Raw genomic sequence first — 20,249 nt, 5'->3', positions numbered from 1 at the left:
AAGGTATCGAGAGTTGCTAGACGACATTCGTGGCAGATTAAATTTGCTGCCGCTAGGGTGCGTCTAGATTTCTAGGCTAACTAGGAGTCTTTGGCACTCAAACCCTCCTCCTCGACTTGCATTAGGACATATAGACACGTCCATATAAACACGTCCTCTTCCAGTCAGATTTATAACATCTTTAGTTGATTGGAACTTCTTATTGCCCTGATGGTGGAAATGAGGATTTTCAATGCTTTAACTCTTTTCCTACAGCCACTTTCTATTTTGTGAAGCTCAACAATCTATTGCTGCACATCAGAACTATATTCTTTGGTTTTACTCAGTGTGATGAATGATTAAGGGAATTTGGCATATTTATACTTCTTTGGAACAGGAAGTCATGGCTGGACAATTTCATGCTCCTAGTCACAATGGTGTGCTAAAAAAACAAAACAAAACAAAACAAAAGGTTAATATGACTGGGAAAATACTTCAGAAATATTTTACTCATAAGACTTTCTAGGGGTGCCTATACATTGATTTCATAATGTGAGTTTATTTTATTTTGCCACAAATAGTAGTCTTACCTCTGTATTGCTGACAGTTTATCAGCATCCCTCCACCACCCCTTCTCCACATTTTACTCTTTTTTTTAGTTGTAACAAGTTACATACATTTCTGTCAATAGATCCTCATAAATACTACACACTGCACCTTTAATTCAGTTTGACCGATATGGTAAATCTGATAGTCAGAGAACATGAAACATTCTGTCACGTATCACACACGTATGCCAGTCACTGCGGGTTCCAAGATACTTGGGAGCACGTAAAGGGCAGCTGTTAGATATCATCCAGCAGACTGGATGTGCCCGGCCAAGTCTGGATTGCCTGATCACGTTGTCGCTCAATGCACCATGGCACGGGGAAGAGCTGATCCATGCAGCCAAACATTTTGAAACTGATTTATGATTCTGAAGCCAATCTGTCACGGTAGTGTAACCTTTATAAAACAGAGAACAATAAAAATAAATCTTATTTAAGCACATTATATATATATATATATAGAGAGAGAGAGAGAGAGAGAGAGAGAGAGAGAGAGAGAGAGAGAGAGAGAGAGAGAGAGAGAGAGAGAGAGAGAGAGAGAGAGAGAGAGAGAGAGAGAGAGCAGATGATAACCTACTGATAACTCTTTTGTTTCCCCGCAGCATCATAACCTTTGCACTCTTACATGTGTGGATCCTGTATGCTTTCTGGCAGTAATAAAACGAGATAAATGCTTAAAAATAAATAAATTCTATCCACGCTACGTTTGTTGAAACCTCATGCCTTTTTAGACAGCTGTAAATCCCCTCATTTAGTTGCTATGCATCATGCAGATTTGTTCCCTTGACCGCCTGGCCCAGTGTGTGCGTCTCATGCTGACCTATTTCACATGAATGGTTAGATCGTTGGAATACATTTGGTCTGACATGCCATCATGTCCTCCGTAGCTATAGCAGCCATATTTGGTATTATATGGCAAGTCACATGTGCTTTGCTTTTGTCTATTCTGTTTCTATTCACCTATATTACTTCAAAGGACGTCTGCTACCATGACTGTGGCTTGGGTGGTTAGAGAATTGTATTATTCATTGTTGAGTGAATGTTTGGTAGAAGATGAAAGACAACTTAAAGGTGGGAGGGTTTTTTGAAAACCAGATCAATATTCAGTTATACAGAATAAAGCCAGGAACATAAAATGCATGTTTGATCCGTTTTAATTGGAAGTCATTTTGTCTTAAGATGAACACCAGTAATGCTTTAAGGCATGTTAACAGAAGCTAATTGAACTAGGGTCTAATCCTGGCTTAAATCGAAGCCCTGTCTGTGAAACAAGCCTACATCTTTTGCGACTTAAAATCAGTTTCAAACACTCATGAAAAGATAAAAACCCTTAGTGAATCTTAAAAGGAAGACATACAGTCTCACTTAGATTAAAAGGTCATGAACTGATAATCTCATTCAGACATTTATGAGTCTAATTCACTAAGAACCGATAAGAATTATGTCTTTTGGAACTGTCTGCATTAGCATTTACAACAACTTTAGCCAGTCTTGGTGTATTTTAAGGAGAGTTAAAACTGTTGAAAATAAGGGATACTTAAGCCAAAACTTCTCCCCTTCATGTAACCATGAACTTATTTGACTTTAGAAGTTGAGAAAGATTTGGTTAGTCATATAAAGTCAATAACCAAAAACTTGTCTACACTCATTTTACAAATTCTTGTTGTGCAGAAGACTAAAATATGGGCAATGCCCCCCTTAAGACATTGCAAACATGAGCACAACGTTGTAATAAAAGCAAGCTCAAACATGCCTTTGTAAGAACAGTCGTCACACAATGCACCTCTTACAAAACCAGATTAGCAGACACTCTAACTCCATTCAGGATTAGATATATGACCCAGCCCACTAGGAAACGTTGGCATCTTATTGCATTTAGAAGCAACCCAGTTCTGAGGAAGACAGTGCAGATAGGCCATTTAAGTTAATGCTTTATTTATAAGTCACTATATTACAGTACAGCACAATATAAAACGTGAAATCTTTTAGAACGAACCAAAAAAACAAAGTGGCATTACAGACTGTTCAAAAGGATACAATGCATGACAAGCACACATACTTGAACAGTACAAGTGGGAAATGAAGACCAAAAGGCACGCCATTAAACATGGACAAGTGCACAAGAGCAGCATTACTGCATAAAAATCCCCTCATTAAAAAGGCATTGGTTGGCTAATATCAAGAACTGAATTACCAGCATTCACATTCTTCTACAGCTTCAAATGACAACATCAAGGGCTTGCCGACTTGGCATACAGAGATTTAAAAGACAAAACCCTAACCCAAGTATAGCTGGAATAGATTCACACTGCTGAAATGGTCAGTTTAAAAAACTCTTTCATAGCCCTTTAACTTCCAGAGGAATACATCCTGAAAGCACCAGAGACTGCCAAAACAAGCAATATGACAACTAATTTGGGCACAAAACCCTTTTGATGGCAGAGGGGAATCTAGAGCCCTTTAGGTCCACTGCTGCCCATTCACTTCCTAGTCCAACAGTTCACAAATTGTCCATACATTAGATTTAATCTAATCAATCCTATCGCAAAAGGCTACCTCCACCAATTTCTCTCTTGTAACGATTTGTGAGATGGTCAGCCTGGACTGTAAGCTTAGACAGAACGGCAAACAGTCCATGGAGGTGGTAGTGGAACTGGCCCTCCAGGTCAGAGCCCTCCTCTGCAATGCCTCCATTCACCTGTGGCAGCTCTTCTTGCTTCACGGCCATCTCTAGAAAGCTGGCACCGCCACTCATTTCCCTCTTCAGTAGGCCCCATTCCATGTCGTTCTTAAGGGACTTCAGCAGCAGGTAGTGCTCATACATGTCCCTCTGTTTGTTGGGAAAAGGGGGCTCGTTGTTGTTGTTGCTAACAGAGGCTTGACTGTCCTGGTCCTCCAGAGGCACGTCCCGAAGTAAGCTTGGCACCATGATAGTCTCGTCCATGTTGTTGGCAGCAGCGATGAACCGGTTCATGACGTTGAGCAGCGAGTGCTTGTTGCTGTGTGTGTCGTTACTGAGCTGCATCATGGCAAAGCTGAAATTAAAATGGGAAAGATTCAGAACGTAGTTTAGTTTAATCTACTACAATCGGTGCAACGAAAACATAAGTGCGTAAAAAAAAAACCGAGTGTGACGAATTTATTCTTTTACGAACAGAGAAGTCACGGCATATGGTCCCGACTCCCGGACATACCGGCAATGCACATTGCATGCTATAAAACCGCCCAATATTCCATTTGTTGGCATTTATTGTAGTTTAACGGATCTCAGTTCAGCCTGTTGCAGCTCGAAAGGAATTATAACTTGCATTAATTTTAAGCACGAATGTGTTTACGTTCCTGAGGGAAGGCGTTAAAACGTCAATAAAACATAAGTTAAAGAAACCAACTACACGTATTTTCGGTTTAAAGAGTTCACCAGAGAAGCTCTGAGGCAAATTCACAGCGACCATTTCGTTCCGGGTTTGAGCGGTTCAATCGTGATAAGCCAAAAGAGCGATTTGCGCACAATGTTTCAGTTCCTCGCGTCGCTGGTTCAGATGGGCATATCGCATAGTTAGTCTCTTTATAACACTAGCAGCAACCAAACAATATTAAACGATGTCAAAATAAACAAAAACAACTTTTGACTTTCAGATATTAAACCGGTAAGCGTGCATAATTTAACAGTACTAAGTTAGAGAACCTTGCATTTCACAATTATACGAGACAAGCGCTTCACCTGACCTTGCAATGACACGTAATGAATCTAAAACAGGGCTTAAATGCAAATGACTTACCTGGATGAAAGCTGGTACTTGACTGGTATGACCTGAAAATAAACCGCAAAAGATTGATGAAATCACCAAAGCTTTTTATCGCCCCTATAGAGAAGAAAGCCCCCTTCTTCTGTGGGCGCAGTGGAAGACCGACAAACTTTATACTGTTGACGTCAGGCAGGGAAGCGTCCTGTCCAATGAACCACAGAGATGCAAGTGATTGACAGGCCATCGGACCAATCAAACGCCTGCTTATCATCCGCATCCATCTCAGTCAGTATCTTTTAATAAATACAACCTCTTTTCACGGAGGGGGGGTAACAGATTTTTTTATTTTTATTTTTTACTCAACGCAGTGAAAAGTTTCATAGACAGGGTTTAGGTTAAGCCAGGATTAGGCCTTAATTCAATTAAGACATTTGGGACAAGGCTTAGAAAAAAACATTACTGAGGTGTATCTTGAGACAAAATGGCCCTGATTTAATTTATGACAATGCAAGTTGCTATCAGTTAAAACAGCTCAAATTGGCATTGTAGTCTGTGACTCGGGTTAGGTCTTGTCTGCAAAACCGGGAGATAACAGGAAGATACTATTTTTCCCACAGTGTATTTTCGTATATCAATAATGCAATACATTTTCTTTATATAAAAATAAATACTACATTATTTTCACGTTTCAATTATAAGTGTTTGTGGTACTCACATTTCTTTATATTAAAGTCTTTTTGTTTTGACCCAGGTATGCAAAGTATGTGTATAAATAAACCGATAGCGCCATCTGGAGGTTTTAAGGCTGATCGCATTTAAAAATGTTTATTATTCCCATGCATTTTACAGTTTGCAAAAAACAAACAAAAAACCCCCCAAAACAAACAGAACAAATCACCGGCTGTTGAATATGTTGTTGTCTTACAAAGATATAAATGTGCACATGGCCACAAATAAATCTACATGCTGACAAAGCACAAAGGGTGGATTATCCACTTTACGACAACAAAGAATATGCTGACAGAAGAGTAAAGAATAATAGTTTCAAACATAATCTGAATTTATATGTCAACTTTTCCCCCCTACAAATACAAATGCAAGGATGCTTCAAATACTTTTCAACCCCGGCATAGATAACATTGATAATTGTAGCTTTATGTACATGTTAAATATTGTTACCTGATCAACCGGAGCGACAACAGATTTCACATTTCATAGATAAACTTAAAGAGACACTATGTATTTTCTGTTCAGCACATTACAGCTATGACTTTCAACCACCTTGTAATTAACACTATCACTGCTACAATAATAAAGACTTCAGTGAAATTGCAAATAACCACATCATTTTCAAAGAAACAATCCAAAAAGAAATGGACATACATGTATTAAAACTAGTTATTGAAAGTGAACCAGTGGTGACAAACAGAACTCGTATGTAACATGTTAAGTGGATAACACCTTAATGTCCCAAATTACTGTCAGGTCATTATCAATGAACTTTTAAGGCTGGATGCAAGAAATGCTACAAATGTTTTTACTAGATGCCAAGTTTCAGCGTGTGTTAATTCCAATGAAACAAAAAAGGTGTACAGTACATAACTGACTGTGTGTTCCTGGTTTAACACTGGCTAAACATAAGCACTTTCTACTAACTTCTAACCACTATTATGTTTACACTCTGGCAAAACAATCTTATCCCTTTGGAATGGGTTATTTCCTTCAATGTAATTACCAACAAGAAATATTCTTTAAAAAGCATTTAGAAATCCTCTAAAATGAAATGTTTAGCTAAGGCACACATAGAAAACAATGAAATGAAATGGGTTTCCCTTTGTGTTAAGATTCAGTCCTCTGTGATCTTCAGATGATACCCTGTAAACAAAAAGATGCAAGAATAAGAGCTCCTAGATAATAACCTAGTAATGCGTCTTTTCAATGTAAATATTTATTAAATGACATGTAATACAACCATTGATCTATATATTTTTTATATAGATCAGTGAATAGAAAATTGCGGCATTTAAAAAAATACCCGTTGTGGAGAATCACTACACCATCTCATATTGGTTGTTGGTGATATAGCGAGACAGGCAGCATGCCAAAAATATCCCAATGACCTGAGGCAAATAAAATACATTATTAGGTGCATTACAGACCAGAAACATAAAAAAACTGGGTACTATGAGAAATACCTGGAAGAATGCAATTCCAAAAGAAATTCCAGCAATAATTCCAAGATTGGCCTCCATCGTTGTAGTCATTAGAGAGAAGCAACCCTAATAAGAGGAATAATCTTTTTTAAATTCCATAATTACACATAATGCCTGATTTGGGAGTGTTTAGAAACAGTCATCACCTGCTGATATACCACTGATTCAGCCAATTTAATATCCTTCAGTTCTGCAGAAGTGCAGTTTACACCAGCAGTCACATTGCAGCAGCTTTTAGGGATGCCTTCTTTTTTGAAGTATTCAGTGTTTTCCCAGCTGGTGTAGTTCTTCTCTCCACAGCATTGCAGCTACAAAAAACAAAATATTGAATTATCATCCTAAAAATATTTTTAGATTAGTAAAGTTATATGCAATCCTGATGTTTTGTATAGGGATGCACCAATCTGATACAGTGCATTTTTGTTGGATGGGGTATTGGTCAGATAGGACCAATCCAAATCCAAGATTGTGCGTTGTGATTGTTACTTGTATAAAAGTGTGTGTATTATTATTAATATGAATTATTATTATGAATGACTAAAAATAAAATAATATGTATATATATATGGTCCTTCTCAAAAAAATAGCATATTGTGATAGTTCATTATTTTTTTTATTATTTTAATACTGATGATTTTGGCATACAGCTCATGAAAACCCAAAATTCTCCCGAAACCCGAAATTTTACCAATTTAAAAAAATTAGCATATCATGAAAAGGTTCTCTAAAGGAGCTATTAACCTAATCATCTGAATCAACTAATTAACTCTAAACACCTGCAAAAGATTCCTGAGGCTTTTAAAAACTCCCAGCCTGGTTCATTACTCAAAACCACAATCATGGGTTAGACTGCCCATGACCTGACTGCTGTCCAGAAGGCCATCATTGACAACCTCAAGCGAGAGGGTAAGACACAGAAAGAAATTTCTAAACGAATAGGCTGTTCCCAGAGAGCTGTCTCAAGGCACCTCAGTGGGAAGTCTGTGGGAAGGAAAAAGTGTGGCAAAAAACACTGCACAACGAGAAGAGGTGACCGGACCCTGAGGAAGATTGTGGAGAAGGACCGATTCCAGACCTTGGGGGACCTGCGGAAGCAGTGGACTGAGTCTGGAGTAGAAACATCCAGAGCCACCGTGCACAGGCGTGTGCAGGAAATGGGCTACAGGTGCCGCATTCCCCTAGCCTAGAAATCTAGACGCACCCTAGCGGCAGGAAATTTAATCTGCCCGCAAGTGTCGTCTAGGAACTCTCAATACCCTTCTGAGCTGTATTCCTCTCAATCTAGACGGGCCAATCACATCGTGTATAGAGTCGGCGGGCGGGGCCATAATGACGACGGCCGAGTTGCGTTTGCGTGCTTCTAGTAAACACAGAAACTGGCGAACGGCGGCGGTCTTTCGAATCAGCTTTGACCGCGACTCTGGAAGACTTGGAGTTAAGCTTTTCTCTGAGAAAAGAACAAAGAACGGCACTGAAGTCATTCTTAAAAAGGGAAGATGTGTTCGGAGTTTAGCCGACTGGATACGGTGAATGTTTAATCTATCAACAAGCTCTGTTTCACCTTCGTTGCTCTGGTTGGTGTAGCGCTATCCTATCGCGTGCAGAGGGAGTTTGAAAGACAACCGTTTATCCTGCCCCTCGGATTGAGCCCTGTCTATGGTGAGTTTCCAGACCAAACATCTTGATGTGGGTCTGGCCTTTTTTTAGGCTAGCATTCCCCAGGTCAAGACACTTTTGGGCTACAGAGAAGCAGCACTGGACTGTTGTTCAGTGGTCCAAAGTACTTTTTTCGGATGAAACTAAATTTTGCATGTCATTCAGAAATCAAGGTGCCAGAGTCTGGAGGAAGACTGGGGAGAAGGAAATGCCAAAATGCCTGAAGTCCAGTGTCAAGTACCCACAGTCAGTGATGGTCTGGGGTGCCATGTCAGCTGCTGGTGTTGGTCCACTGTGTTTTATCAAGGGCAGGGTCAATGCAGCTAGCTATCAGAAGATTTTGGAGCACTTCATGCTTCTATCTGCTGAAAAGCTTTATGGAGATGAAGATTTCGTTTTTCAGCATGACCTGGCACCTGCTCACAGTGCCAAAACCACTGGTAAATGGTTTACTGACCATGGTATTACTGTGCTAAATTGGCTGGCCAACTCTCCTGACCTGAACCCCATAGAGAATCTGTGGGATATTGTGAAGAGAAAGTTGAGAGACGCAAGACCTAACACTCTGGATGAGCTTAAGGCCGCTATCGAAGCATCCTGGGCCTCCATAACACCTCAGCAGTGCCACAGGCTGATCGCCTCCATGCCACGCCGCATTGAAGCAGTCATTTCTGGAAAAGGATTCCTGGCCAAGTATTGAGTGCATAACTGAACATAATTATTTGAAGGTTGACTTTTTTTGTATTAAAAACACTTTTCTTTTATTGGTCGGATAAAATATGCTAATTTTTTGAGATTTTGGGTTTTCATGAGCTGTATGCCAAATTCATCAGTATTAAAACAATAAAAGACCTGAAATATTCCAGTTGGTGTGCAATGAATCTAAAATATATATAAAATTTTATTTGTATCATTACATTATGGAAAATAATGAACTTTATCACAATATGCAATTTTTTTGAGAAGGACCTATATATATTAGTCGTTCCTCATTTTCAACCTCATCCTTTCTAATTTTGTACTGCATCCAGTAAAAAAACAAAAAACAAGACAATACATACCGTTCTCTGGACCCTGTCCAGATCTTCAGTGTTTGTACCACTGTAGGCTAATTCAGCCTTTTTATAGCAATCTTGAAGAACTGCTTTAATCTAAAAAAAGAAAAAAAAAAAGAGTATAAATATAATTTCGTTGAAAACAACAAAATATGAATAATTTAAAAATAAATATAAATAAGTAAAAAATATTACCTCATGTCTGAAAATAAAGCCAGATATACCTGCCACTAGTTCAGCTAAGAACACAAGTATCAGGAACATAGCATACTACAAGAGAGGAGAGAAAGGGAACAAAGTTAAAAACAATTAGCACAAAAATGTTGATTGAAAACCTGAATATCAAAAAATATTTAGATCATTCAGAAAATGTCAATCATCAAACTAAATACTAAAGATATTTTACTTTCTATTTATTTTATGAGGCATTACATTTTCACCAAACGGAAGTGACTTAAACTGCAATTCATCGACTGGCCGCTAGAAACAGGCTCCAAAAGAGAGCAGAATCTCATTGAGCTCAATGTTAAAGTCCTCATGAAATAAAAATCAATCGTATTTACTTTGTTAGCACATATTACAGGTCTTAGGGTGAACAATTAATCAGTTCAAGTTAATACACAGAAAAAAATTGTAATCTTTAATCAAAATCTACAAAGTTACTTCCGGTCTGGAAACGGCCTTCCTTCTAAGCTGATGTCAGTTTGACGGCTTGCGTTTTAAAATGCGTAACAACTCCCCTCCAACCGTTAGTCTGCTATGAGTGAGAGATGGAGAGGAGGAGTGCTGACGTAAAACCCTGCCCTCTGTTCAATTTTCCATTCCACTTGGAAATACAGCACTGACAAAAAAAAAATCCATTGCTACTTCCGGTTCACTGGGACTTTAAAACATCTTTTGACACGTACTGTTTTTCACCTACTATATAGTAGGGAAATGTGATTTTGGATACAGACAAAGTCTGTGGTAGTGGGAGTATGTGTGGGACCTTGATACCTATTTTACAAACAGGTCTGTAGTAATAAAAGTAAAAAATATGTTTTTTTAAACAGGTTTGTAGGTTGAAATGACCCTTTTAAAAGGTTAGTTCACCCAAAAATTAAAATTATTTCATTAATTACTCACCCTCATTTCGTTGGACACCTGTAACACCTTCGTTCATCTTCAGAACACAAATTAAGATATTTTTGTTGAAAGCTGATGGCTGAGAAAGGCTTCTAAAAGGCCTCCATTGGCATTTAGTACATTTCCACTGACCCACTCACAAGACCCATAAAAGGCACTAAAGACTTTGTTACAAAGTCCATCTCACTACAGTGGCTGTACAATAATATTACTAAGCGACGAGAATAGTTTTTGTGTGCAAAAAAAATCGAAATAATGAATTTATCCACTAAGTTATTGACGTGAACTCGACGCATGAACGAGAATATGACGCAGCTTCACCGTTCAATACATGACCCGGAAGAGGAGGAGGACCGCTATCCTGTGAGTTCATGTCCGAGACCTACACGGAAGACAATATCTTGGCGGATAAAGTCATTATTTTGATTTTTTTTGCACACAAAAACTATTCTCGTCGCTTGGTAAAATTATTGTACAGCCACTGTAGTGAGATGGACTTTGTAACGAAGTCTTTAGTGCCTTTTATGGATCTTGTGAGTGGGTCAGTAGAAATGTACTGAATCCCAGTGGAGGCCTTTCTCAGCCATCAGCTTTCAACAATATTTCCCAAGATGAACGAAGGTGTTACGGGTGTCCAACGACATGAGGGTGAGTAATTAATGAAATAATTTTCATTATTGGGTGAACTAACCCTTTAAGGTCAAGTTTATGTCATATAAGAGGATTGTCACATAAGCCATAAAAGTGTACCCATATTTAGAAAATGTGCTTTAACTAAGTTATCACATTTATTTTAGAACTTACCAGCTTTAGCATCCATGGACTTCCACGGCAGGTTGCGAAGCAGCCAAACAATCCGAAGATGATGATGATGGCTCCGGTCCCAATAAGGACATATGGTGCATTCGTACCCTTGTCTGAATTTAGAAGGAGGTCAAACTCCAAATTAACCTTTCCCCATACGCCAACAGCCAACAGGATCACTCCTGTGAACTACAAGGAAAGTTAAAAACTTTTAGACATGTTAAAATGTGTTTATGGATTACAGCACCATGTCTTGCCTACCCTGATTCTTGATAACACCTTTGCAAACCTGTGTAATTACACTTCAGCTTCAAATCTCAGACAGTTGCGGATTAAATAAAAACAGGGAATCTGGGAATGCTTAGGTACCCAGACAACAGTTGTTAGCAAATAAGCCTTGACCTATTTAGAAAGTGGTCAAAATAAATAGTGTTTTTACAATAGGCCTACACATAGTTTTAAAGTGGCTTTACATAAAAATCATAATGTTGATCTTTATAATGTCCATTAGAGCTGGACTATAATATTATTCACTTTGCGGCAAATATAAACAATACATTGCATTATGTTAATATATTGTGTGTGTGGGTAAAGTTAGATATTTGTTTACCCAACTTTAAAATAGCTGTGATAATAGTTTACATTTTGGTAAGATAAAAAAAAAATTCAAGGACTTGAGATTTGATAGTGTATAGTTGCTAGCTGTGAATATAGTTTATGGATAAAATATAGTTATATGATGCATGTAAAAGACTTTACAGGAAATTTTTCGACCATAAGCAACTGATTGAGTTTAATTCTAAGACTATTACTTTTCTTGATCCACTTTCCTCTCTCAGCAGGGGTTATAAACATGACCATCTGTCCCCTGCCTAACGATAAATCACGGTGAATAGCAATAAATAGTCGAGATAAATGTGAAACATTGGACTTCTGATATGAATATAGGCCACGTTCGATGAACTATTCATATCGGTTTTTCTTTTATCGAATATATGAATACATCAATATTGAAAAACGTCACAACAGCTGTGACTCTAACGTTAAGTTACTTCCCAAAATACAAAAAGGCTGAGAAGTTACATCGGTCTTCCTTTAGTAGTAGGTAACATTAAAAAGTGTATCCTAAAAATTGTGTTTTACTTTACACTTTTGTTATAAAAAATGCAGGGAAACATCAAATTAATCGACACATCTTAATTAAGCCGGTAACAATAAAAGGTCGTCGATAGGATTTATGTATTTTGCTAATCAGAAGTAAAGAAACTGCAAACGTTAAATTAAGCCTAAAATGATATCTTGTTTCTGTAAAAAGAAAAGGTACGTAGTAAGTCTAAATTAGGATCAAACTAAGAGTAAGAACTGTTAGCTGGCTGAGCCCATTGTTCAGAGTAAGTTAGCTGTACAGATAGCCGCTTCAAGCTAACGCAAACCTGATGAAAACATAAACTCACCCAGAAAATCAGACTGTACGAGATGAGAAATGTCTTCAGACACGTTATCACAGGTTTGGTTTGCAAACGTTCGGATGGAGGGGACATTTTTCAGTCTTTGTTTTCCCAGCGGATCTGGCTGTCGACAGGATTTTTCGATGGAGAATGCTGGAGGAAAAGTTGCGGATTGGAGTGTGAGTTGGTAAAGTTTTGTTTAGGTGAGGATGGTGCTGCTGTGGAGTCTTTTCCCGACAGGAAGTTCTGATACCAAGATAAAGGACTGGGATCCAATCTGGGAAAGTAAATATAAATATAACATTAAAAATGGCATTTTAACCCCCTAAGACCCAGCAAAACAAAGTCGTTTAAATTTATTTTTTCCCCCTTATGTTATTATTGTTTAGCGCATACAAAACACATAGTTTTTATTATTATTATATTTTATTCATATTCGTCGTATGTGGACATTAAAGGCTCAGTTGTTTTAAAAATAAAAGGACATAGATATAGCTACACGGTATATGTGCATATTAATGTGTAACATGCAGTGGAAAAAATAAGTGTAATAATTGGCAACATTTTCATAATAATATTTTATAGGAACAGTAGTATGTAATTTCCATATTCACTTTGTTGTCTCCCAAAATATTCTGGTGTCATCTACAGTGGACATAGCACTAGTGCCCTGTATTAATATTTTATTAATATTTATGTAAAACATAGTATATGTTTCTAATCTAAATATGACTTTCTTTTTGTAACAGAAAGTCATATTTAGATTAGAAACATCATTGTCATTTTTTTTTTATTCCTGGTGACATGTAGGCCTATGATGTCAGAGAATTCACTAAAATATAATCTCATCATATGAGGACAGTGGCTCCCAGGAGGTTAAAAAAAGACAAATATAAAAATGCTTAACAGAAAAAATATTGTTCTCTGTTTGGAACAATTCTGATTAAACTTAAACACTTGGAAATGCATATTAAAGCCAAACACACTGGTAAGAACAGTTATCAACAAAATACCTTTATTAATTTAATGTTAAATTAATGTAAAATATTTGATTAGAATAAAAGTTAACAAACAAAAACGGCATAGGCTAGCATCACAATAAATCCTCTCCTTTGATCCGTTTAAGCTAATCATAAGAACTATGGAGAAGGAATAACAAACAAATAAATGAATGGTGGAGCTTTTGCAAATCAGTTTACTTATCCAAAAGTGAAATCAGCTTAAGGGCTTTCTTGTCTTAAACAAGTTTAAATGATTTTACTCAGTTTACCAAATTATCATGCACTGTAAAAAATTGTGTTGAGACAACATTGCTTTTACTCAATCAAAATAAGTTAAGCAATTATTACCTTTCTTTTTAACAAATTATACAAGAATCAACTAAAATTGTAAAGTCAGTTTAATGTAATTTAAGTTGATTGTACTTAAAACTTTCAGGCAGTGAACTGGTAAAATTTTAGCTTACATTTAAAGCATCTGCACTTATGAATAACAACTTTTCAAGAGACAGCGGTAGGCCTAAGAACACAATCTAAATCCTTTATCATTTACTAGACAATACAAAACTTGTTTATTTTCACAATTGTGCTGGAAAGGACAAATATTTTTTTCTTGGAAGAATGCTTTGTTCAATGGTGGTGTAACAATTTTTTTTTACCACAAGATGGCGCTATAGGAAAAAAAACGTGTTATGCCACGCAATGCACAAATAAACACAGCGAATGGGTGCCAATTAAATGAATTGTGGCTGGGGCAGAAATGCGGCTTTTTCATAAAAGCACATGATGTTTTTATCACTCTTTAGATAGATTTTTCCTTTTCTCTGTCTTTCATAATTCCCTGTCCCTTCATCTTGAAGCACATTTTTTTCACAAGCCATGGTTTGGTTATTATTAGCAGATCTTACACGTGGTATGTTTTTTTGCTCACAGTAGACGGGTTAGAAGCTAGCATGGGATGTTTTTGTTGTTGTTGTTGTTGTTGTTGTTTTTTTTTACAATGATAGTTGCTATGATTGTGTTGATGTAATGGTGATCGGCGGCTGGTAAATGACTTATTGGTAAGGTTTAAAAGCCTTACCGCAAGACTAAAAGTGAGGAATGAACGTGTAAAGTGCAATAATTGTAGGCCTACATTCTTCAGTTCGATTTTTAAACAATAAGTAACGTTAGGCCTATAAGTAGATTAATATATATATTTTTTAATATATACATGTGGTTTGAAAGGTTAATGTGCAATATTGTTTTTTGTACAGTCTATTTTAAAAATATGTTTTCTCTCTCTCTTAGATTGATGCATTTGGCTAGTGTTTCAGGCCAAGAAGAGAATGAATGGAGCAAATTTCACCTGCTGGAGATCAGATGACTGAAGTGAGTAACCATCAGCCAACATATGCTGAAGAGTTAAGTGGTTTATCTGGGATATGTGGTAGGTGAAGTTCATGGATGAGAGCTTTTGATGTGTAAACATAAGGCATCAGAATGGTGAGCTAATGTCAGTTAGCGTTTAAATCTTTATGCTGCAGTCTGCTTCAGTCCCCTAACACCTCCCATTGGGGGAATTGGAGCATGAGAGGGATGGCGAACCAGACAACGTGCAGACAGTCAGCAAAGGGCAATATAGCAGTGAATGTCTGTGTAGGTATGTGTATGCAGACACATATGCATTTACAACCTGTCACTCTCGTTATTATATCACAGCAATAGCAAACCACAACGATTCAAACAATTCCCACTGGACAAAATCGAGTCACGCCCTACGTTGTGTTTTCTTGTTCGAGAAGCCATTTCATTCAGATATATGTCACTGTTTCATGGCTACTTTAAATAAAATGTTACTGAAATTTGTTAACATACAGTCGGGCTCAGAAAATATATTGTAGATGTATGTTTTTAAACAAAAGAGAGGCTGTGCGGAAATCAATATTGTGAATTGTTTGTGTATTTAATCAGTTAACATTATGTGAGGTCCTCTTTCACTCAGACTAAATTAAATTTACAGCCATTTACCCAACACTAATGGCTTTAACATTGGGCACGGCTGAGTGAGAGAGCGCTGAGTATGTACATGTTTCTGTGCGAACATTGAATGGCTTCGGCAGTTTAAAGATCCACAGCCGCTTTGTAGAAACACTGACCGTAAAGCGTCCTTTTTGGCTCCACACAAACAAATCTCCTATGTCCCTGTGGCAAGGGGGGCGTGGTTCAGCGAGGTCTGCAGCGGGAGAGAGAGCCGCGGGACGAGCGGTAAGTGAGTGGGTTGGAAGCAGATTAATAACACCTGTCTCTCGTTCCAGTAATGAGCGCGGAGAGGGGATAAAACCTAGGTGGAACCGGAGATCCAGGAGAGAGAGAGGGACTGCTGACGCGACACACACACACACTCACGGACATTGAGTTGTGAGACACGTTGACCCGGAAGCGGAACGTTTAACCGGAACCCGGAAGTGACTGAGAGAGATACACACGGGCAATAGCCGTGTGAAGAGACTGAGTTTTGTTATAATAAAGAGAAGCGTCAGCAGTCAAACCGACCCCCTTGTCCTCTTCCTTCCTTACACAAACGAACATTATCACACTGGTGCCGAAACCCGGGAAGGAAGTAGGACAGCGCCGCCGCCATGACAACGCCCTCCGCCTCGCCATTTGCGGACATCATCACCTCCCTCGCGGTCCTCCACCAAGACCAACATCAGGCAATGCTGGACCTGCGGGCGGACCAGGAGCGCCGCTTCGAGGCGATTGTCCGCGGCCAGCAAGAGGACCGCGAGCGGTTCCGGAGCTGGATGGATCGGGAGGTTCGCGCCGAAGCCGCCGGGCGGGCTAGCGCATCGGTCCACATGCCCCTCCACAAGATGGGGCCAGAGGACGATCCGGAGGCCTTCATAGACCTCTTCCAGAAGACCGCGGAGGCCTCCGGCTGGCCCCGGGCACAGTGGCCGGTGCGCCTCATTCCATTACTAACAGGAGAAGCCCAGGCGGCCGCCCAACATCTGCCGGTAGCGAACCTCCTGAAGTACGAGGATCTAAAAAGGGCCATCCTACAGAGGGTCGGTCGGACCCCGGAGCAACACCGCCAGAGGTTCCGCTCCCTGGAATGGGGCGAGGCCGGCCGACCCTTCGCTATGGCCCAACAGCTCCGGGACTCGTGCCGCAGATGGCTCTTGGCCGGCGGAAGCGACGTGGACCATACCATCGATCTGGTGGTGCTGGAGCAATTCATCACTCGGCTCCCAAGAAAGACCGCCGAGTGGGTCCAGTGCCACCGGCCCACGTCGCTGGAGACGGCCATCCAGCTGGCGGAGGACCACCTGGTGGCGTGCCCGGGGGTCGGCGAGCCCTCACTAACTTCTCACTCTCTCTCTCCCCCCTCTGTCTCTCCCTCTCGCCCTGTCCCTCTCCCCAGGTCCCGTCCTCCAGGCCCTCCTCGCGTTCCCCCCAGAGGTCGGGGTGGGATGGGCCCAGGACCGTCCGGGAGTTCGCGGGCTCCGCCCAGGGGGGCGGGGCCGCTGGGGGCGGGTGGTGATAATGGCTCCGGTTGCACACCCTCCCCGCGCTCATTTTCCAACCCACTCCCCGCCGCAGGGGTGGCGGGTAAGCCTGGGCTGGCCTGCTGGCGGTGCGGTGATCCGGATCATTTTGTGGACCGATGTCCGAGGATGGACATCGGGACAATGATCCGGATCCCGGTCGTCCAGCGGACCACCCCCGATCAAGCAGGAGAGTACCAAATTCCTGTAAGTATCAAGGGGGGACATATCAGGCCTTGGTGGATTCAGGATGTAACCAAACCTCGATCCATCAAAGCCTGATGCAGCCTGGGGCATTGGATACAAGCCGCATGGTTAAGGTGCGGTGTGTGCACGGGGATGTGGTGGAATATCCGGTTGTCCCAGTCACGATACAGTTTAGGGGGAAAAAGCATAGTGTTGAGGTGGCGGTTAGTCCCCACCTCCGGCATCCGCTAATTCTGGGGACGAATTGGCCCGCCTTTTCGGCATTATTGGGGTCGTTATGCGCGGATGCCGCTTGGGAAAACAAGGCTAGGAACGGGGCGGTGCGAGTGCAGGTTGGCGAGACTGATACGGGACCCTTGGGAACAGCTTCAGAGGAACCGAGCGGGGTCGAGAGACTGATTCTCTCGGACCGCGATGACTTCCCTCTGGAGCAGTCTCAAGATGAGACCCTAAAACATGCATTTCAGCAGGTCCGCTCTATCGACGGTCAGTCTCTCCAACCCGCGTTGCCCGTCACGTATCCTTATTTTGCCATAATTAAGGATCGGTTGTATCGAGTGACCCAAGACACTCAGACAAAAGTGGATACAACCCAGTTATTAGTACCAAAGAGCCGCCGGGAAATGCTTTTCCAGGCGGCTCACTCGAACCCGATGGCGGGCCACCTGGGGCAGGCGGCCACACTGAATCGCTTAATGACCCGATTTTTTTGGCCAGGCATTCATGACAATGTGCGCAGGTGGTGCGCGTCTTGCCCTGAATGTCAGTTGGTGAATCCACTGGCCGCCCCAAAAGCGCCATTGCGCCCCCTTCCATTAATGCAGGTCCCCTTCGAGAGAATTGCGATGGACCTCATCGGGCCATTGGAGCGATCCGCACGCGGACATCGTTTTGCGTTAGTCATCGTGGACTACGCAACACGATATCCGGAGGCAGTGGCTCTCCGCAACATCTCCGCGAAGAGTGTTGCGGACGCACTGTTTCGTCTGATCTCCCGAGTGGGGATTCCGAAAGAAATCCTCACTGATCAAGGCACGGCGTTTATGTCACGCACGATGAGCGAACTCTACGGATTATTGGGCATTAAATCCATTCGAACAAGCGTCTATCACCCACAAACGGACGGCTTGGTCGAACAATTTAATCGCACTCTTAAATCCATGATCCGTAAGTTCGTACAGGAAGACGCCAAAAATTGGGATCGGTGGTTAGAACCCCTCTTATTTGCCGTGCGGGAGGTTCCACAAGCCTCCACGGGGTTTTCCCCCTTCGAGCTTCTCTACGGACGACAGCCACGGGGGGTGCTGGACGTCCTACGAGAAACTTGGGAGGAGGGACCTTCTTTGGCCAAAAACGAAATTCAGTACGTCATGGACTTGCGAACAAAACTCCACACCTTGGGGCGGCTATCTAGGGAGAATTTGTTGCAAGCCCAGGACCGCCAGAGCCGGTCATATAACAGGGGTACAAAACTACGCAAATTCACACCGGGAGAGAAAGTGCTCGTTCTACTCCCTACGTCGAGCTCAAAATTAATGTCAAAGTGGCAGGGGCCGTTTGAGGTCGCACGACAGATAGGAGAGCTCGATTATGAAGTGATACGATCCGATAGGAACGGGGCACGTCAAATATACCACCTCAACCTGCTAAAAAAATGGAATGAGGTGGAATCAGTGTTGTTGGCAACGGTGATCGGGGGAGAGGATGATCTCGGGCCAGAGGCGAGCATTAAAGCGCAATCAGTCGCGCTGGCCCCTGGGGGAGATCACCTCTCACCGTTACAACTCGCTGATTTATCAAAATTGCAGGCGGAGTTCGCTGACGTGTTCTCGCCCCTACCGGGACGTACCGACTTGATTCAGCACCATATCGAGACCGAGCCGGGCGTGGTAGTTCGCAGCCGGCCGTATCGCTTGCCTGAACATAAGAAAAAAGTAGTTCAGGAAGAATTAGGCGCAATGCTCGACATGGGAGTAATCGAGGAGTCCAACAGTGACTGGGCGAGCCCGATAGTTTTGGTCCCCAAAACAGACGGCTCGGTCAGGTTCTGTGTGGACTACCGCAAGGTGAACGCTGTGTCGAAATTCGACGCGTATCCAATGCCGCGGGTTGACGAGTTGCTTGATCGGTTAGGCACGGCTCGATTTTATTCGACACTGGACTTAACAAAGGGCTATTGGCAGATCCCCTTGTCTCCATTGTCCAAAGAAAAGACAGCTTTCACCACGCCGTTTGGATTACACCAATTTGTCACGCTTCCTTTCGGCTTGTTCGGAGCGCCCGCAACCTTCCAGCGACTCATGGATAGGATTTTGCGCCCCCATGCTGCGTATGCTGCTGCGTACCTGGATGACATAGTGATTTATAGTCACGATTGGCAGCGGCATATGCAGCATGTGAGGGCGGTCCTGAGGTCGCTGAGGGGAGCGGGGCTCACGGCCAACCCAAAGAAGTGTGCGATTGGGCGGGTGGAAGTAAGGTATCTGGGCTTCCACTTGGGTCATGGTCAGGTGCGTCCCCAAATTGATAAGACTGCCGCAATTGCAACCTGTCCGAGGCCCAAGACCAAAAAGGAGGTAAGACAGTTTTTGGGGCTGGCGGGATATTATAGACGGTTTATACCAAATTATTCGGACCTCACCAGCCCTTTGACTGATCTTACTAGAAAGGGGCTACCAGATACGGTCCAGTGGACGGAGCCGTGTCAACAGGCTTTTACCCAAGTGAAGGCTGCTCTATGTGGCGGGCCGCTTTTACACTCCCCTGACTTTTCTCTCCCTTTCTTGTTGCAGACTGACGCGTCGGACAGGGGGCTGGGCGCAGTCCTGGCCCAGGAGGTGGAGGGGGGAGAGCGGCCGGTGCTGTACATTAGCCGTAAGC

At 41.7% G+C, this 20,249-nt stretch overlaps 3 protein-coding genes across 7 annotated transcripts in view; 1 reads left to right on the top strand and 2 right to left on the bottom strand.

The window, feature by feature from the left end:
- Positions 1–20,249, top strand: part of chrnb5b (cholinergic receptor, nicotinic, beta 5b) — a 44,683-nt gene that overhangs the window by 8,437 nt on the left and 15,997 nt on the right. Inside the window, exons 1-3 of one of the 5 annotated variants that reach the window (XM_067457335.1) lie at positions 14,355–14,545; positions 14,923–15,003; positions 15,159–15,274. In XM_067457335.1, the coding sequence (XP_067313436.1) occupies positions 15,202–15,274 (73 nt within the window). In that variant the 5' untranslated portion in view covers positions 14,355–14,545; positions 14,923–15,003; positions 15,159–15,201. Of the gene's footprint in view, positions 1–14,354; positions 14,546–14,922; positions 15,062–15,158; positions 15,275–20,249 lie in introns of those variants that run through there. The other 4 variants (XM_067457334.1, XM_067457337.1, XM_067457338.1 and 1 more) reach the window with 4 other exon arrangements.
- Positions 2,506–4,522, bottom strand: mid1ip1l (MID1 interacting protein 1, like). The gene is made up of 2 exons (XM_067457333.1): positions 4,367–4,522; positions 2,506–3,622 (listed from the first exon to the last, which is right to left on the bottom strand). Exon 2 carries the CDS (start codon positions 3,613–3,615, stop codon positions 3,127–3,129), a length of 489 nt encoding a protein of 162 aa, XP_067313434.1. The 5' UTR covers positions 3,616–3,622; positions 4,367–4,522; the 3' UTR covers positions 2,506–3,126.
- Positions 5,143–12,883, bottom strand: tspan6 (tetraspanin 6). The gene is made up of 8 exons (XM_067457332.1): positions 12,641–12,883; positions 11,187–11,375; positions 9,453–9,527; positions 9,264–9,353; positions 6,693–6,854; positions 6,529–6,612; positions 6,369–6,453; positions 5,143–6,208 (listed from the first exon to the last, which is right to left on the bottom strand). Exons 1-7 carry the CDS (start codon positions 12,725–12,727, stop codon positions 6,385–6,387), a joined length of 756 nt encoding a protein of 251 aa, XP_067313433.1. The 5' UTR covers positions 12,728–12,883; the 3' UTR covers positions 5,143–6,208; positions 6,369–6,384.

Source organism: Pseudorasbora parva, chromosome 11 (assembly GCF_024679245.1).
Source record: "Pseudorasbora parva isolate DD20220531a chromosome 11, ASM2467924v1, whole genome shotgun sequence".
Taxonomy (NCBI): Eukaryota; Metazoa; Chordata; class Actinopteri; order Cypriniformes; family Gobionidae; genus Pseudorasbora; species Pseudorasbora parva.
The sequence above is the reverse complement of the archived record's forward strand: the minus strand, read 5'-3'. Positions and strand labels throughout refer to the sequence as shown.

Coding starts and splice junctions, on each gene's coding strand:
- tspan6 (XM_067457332.1), bottom strand. CDS start 12,727: ATGTCCCCTCCATCCGAACGTTTGCAAACCAAACCTGTGATAACGTGT. Junction 9,528..11,186: donor GTCCATGGATGCTAAAGCTG/GTAAGTTCTAAA, acceptor CCTCTCTTGTAG/TATGCTATGTTCCTGATACT. Junction 6,613..6,692: donor AATCAGTGGTATATCAGCAG/GTGATGACTGTT, acceptor TCCTCTTATTAG/GGTTGCTTCTCTCTAATGAC.
- mid1ip1l (XM_067457333.1), bottom strand. CDS start 3,615: ATGATGCAGCTCAGTAACGACACACACAGCAACAAGCACTCGCTGCTC.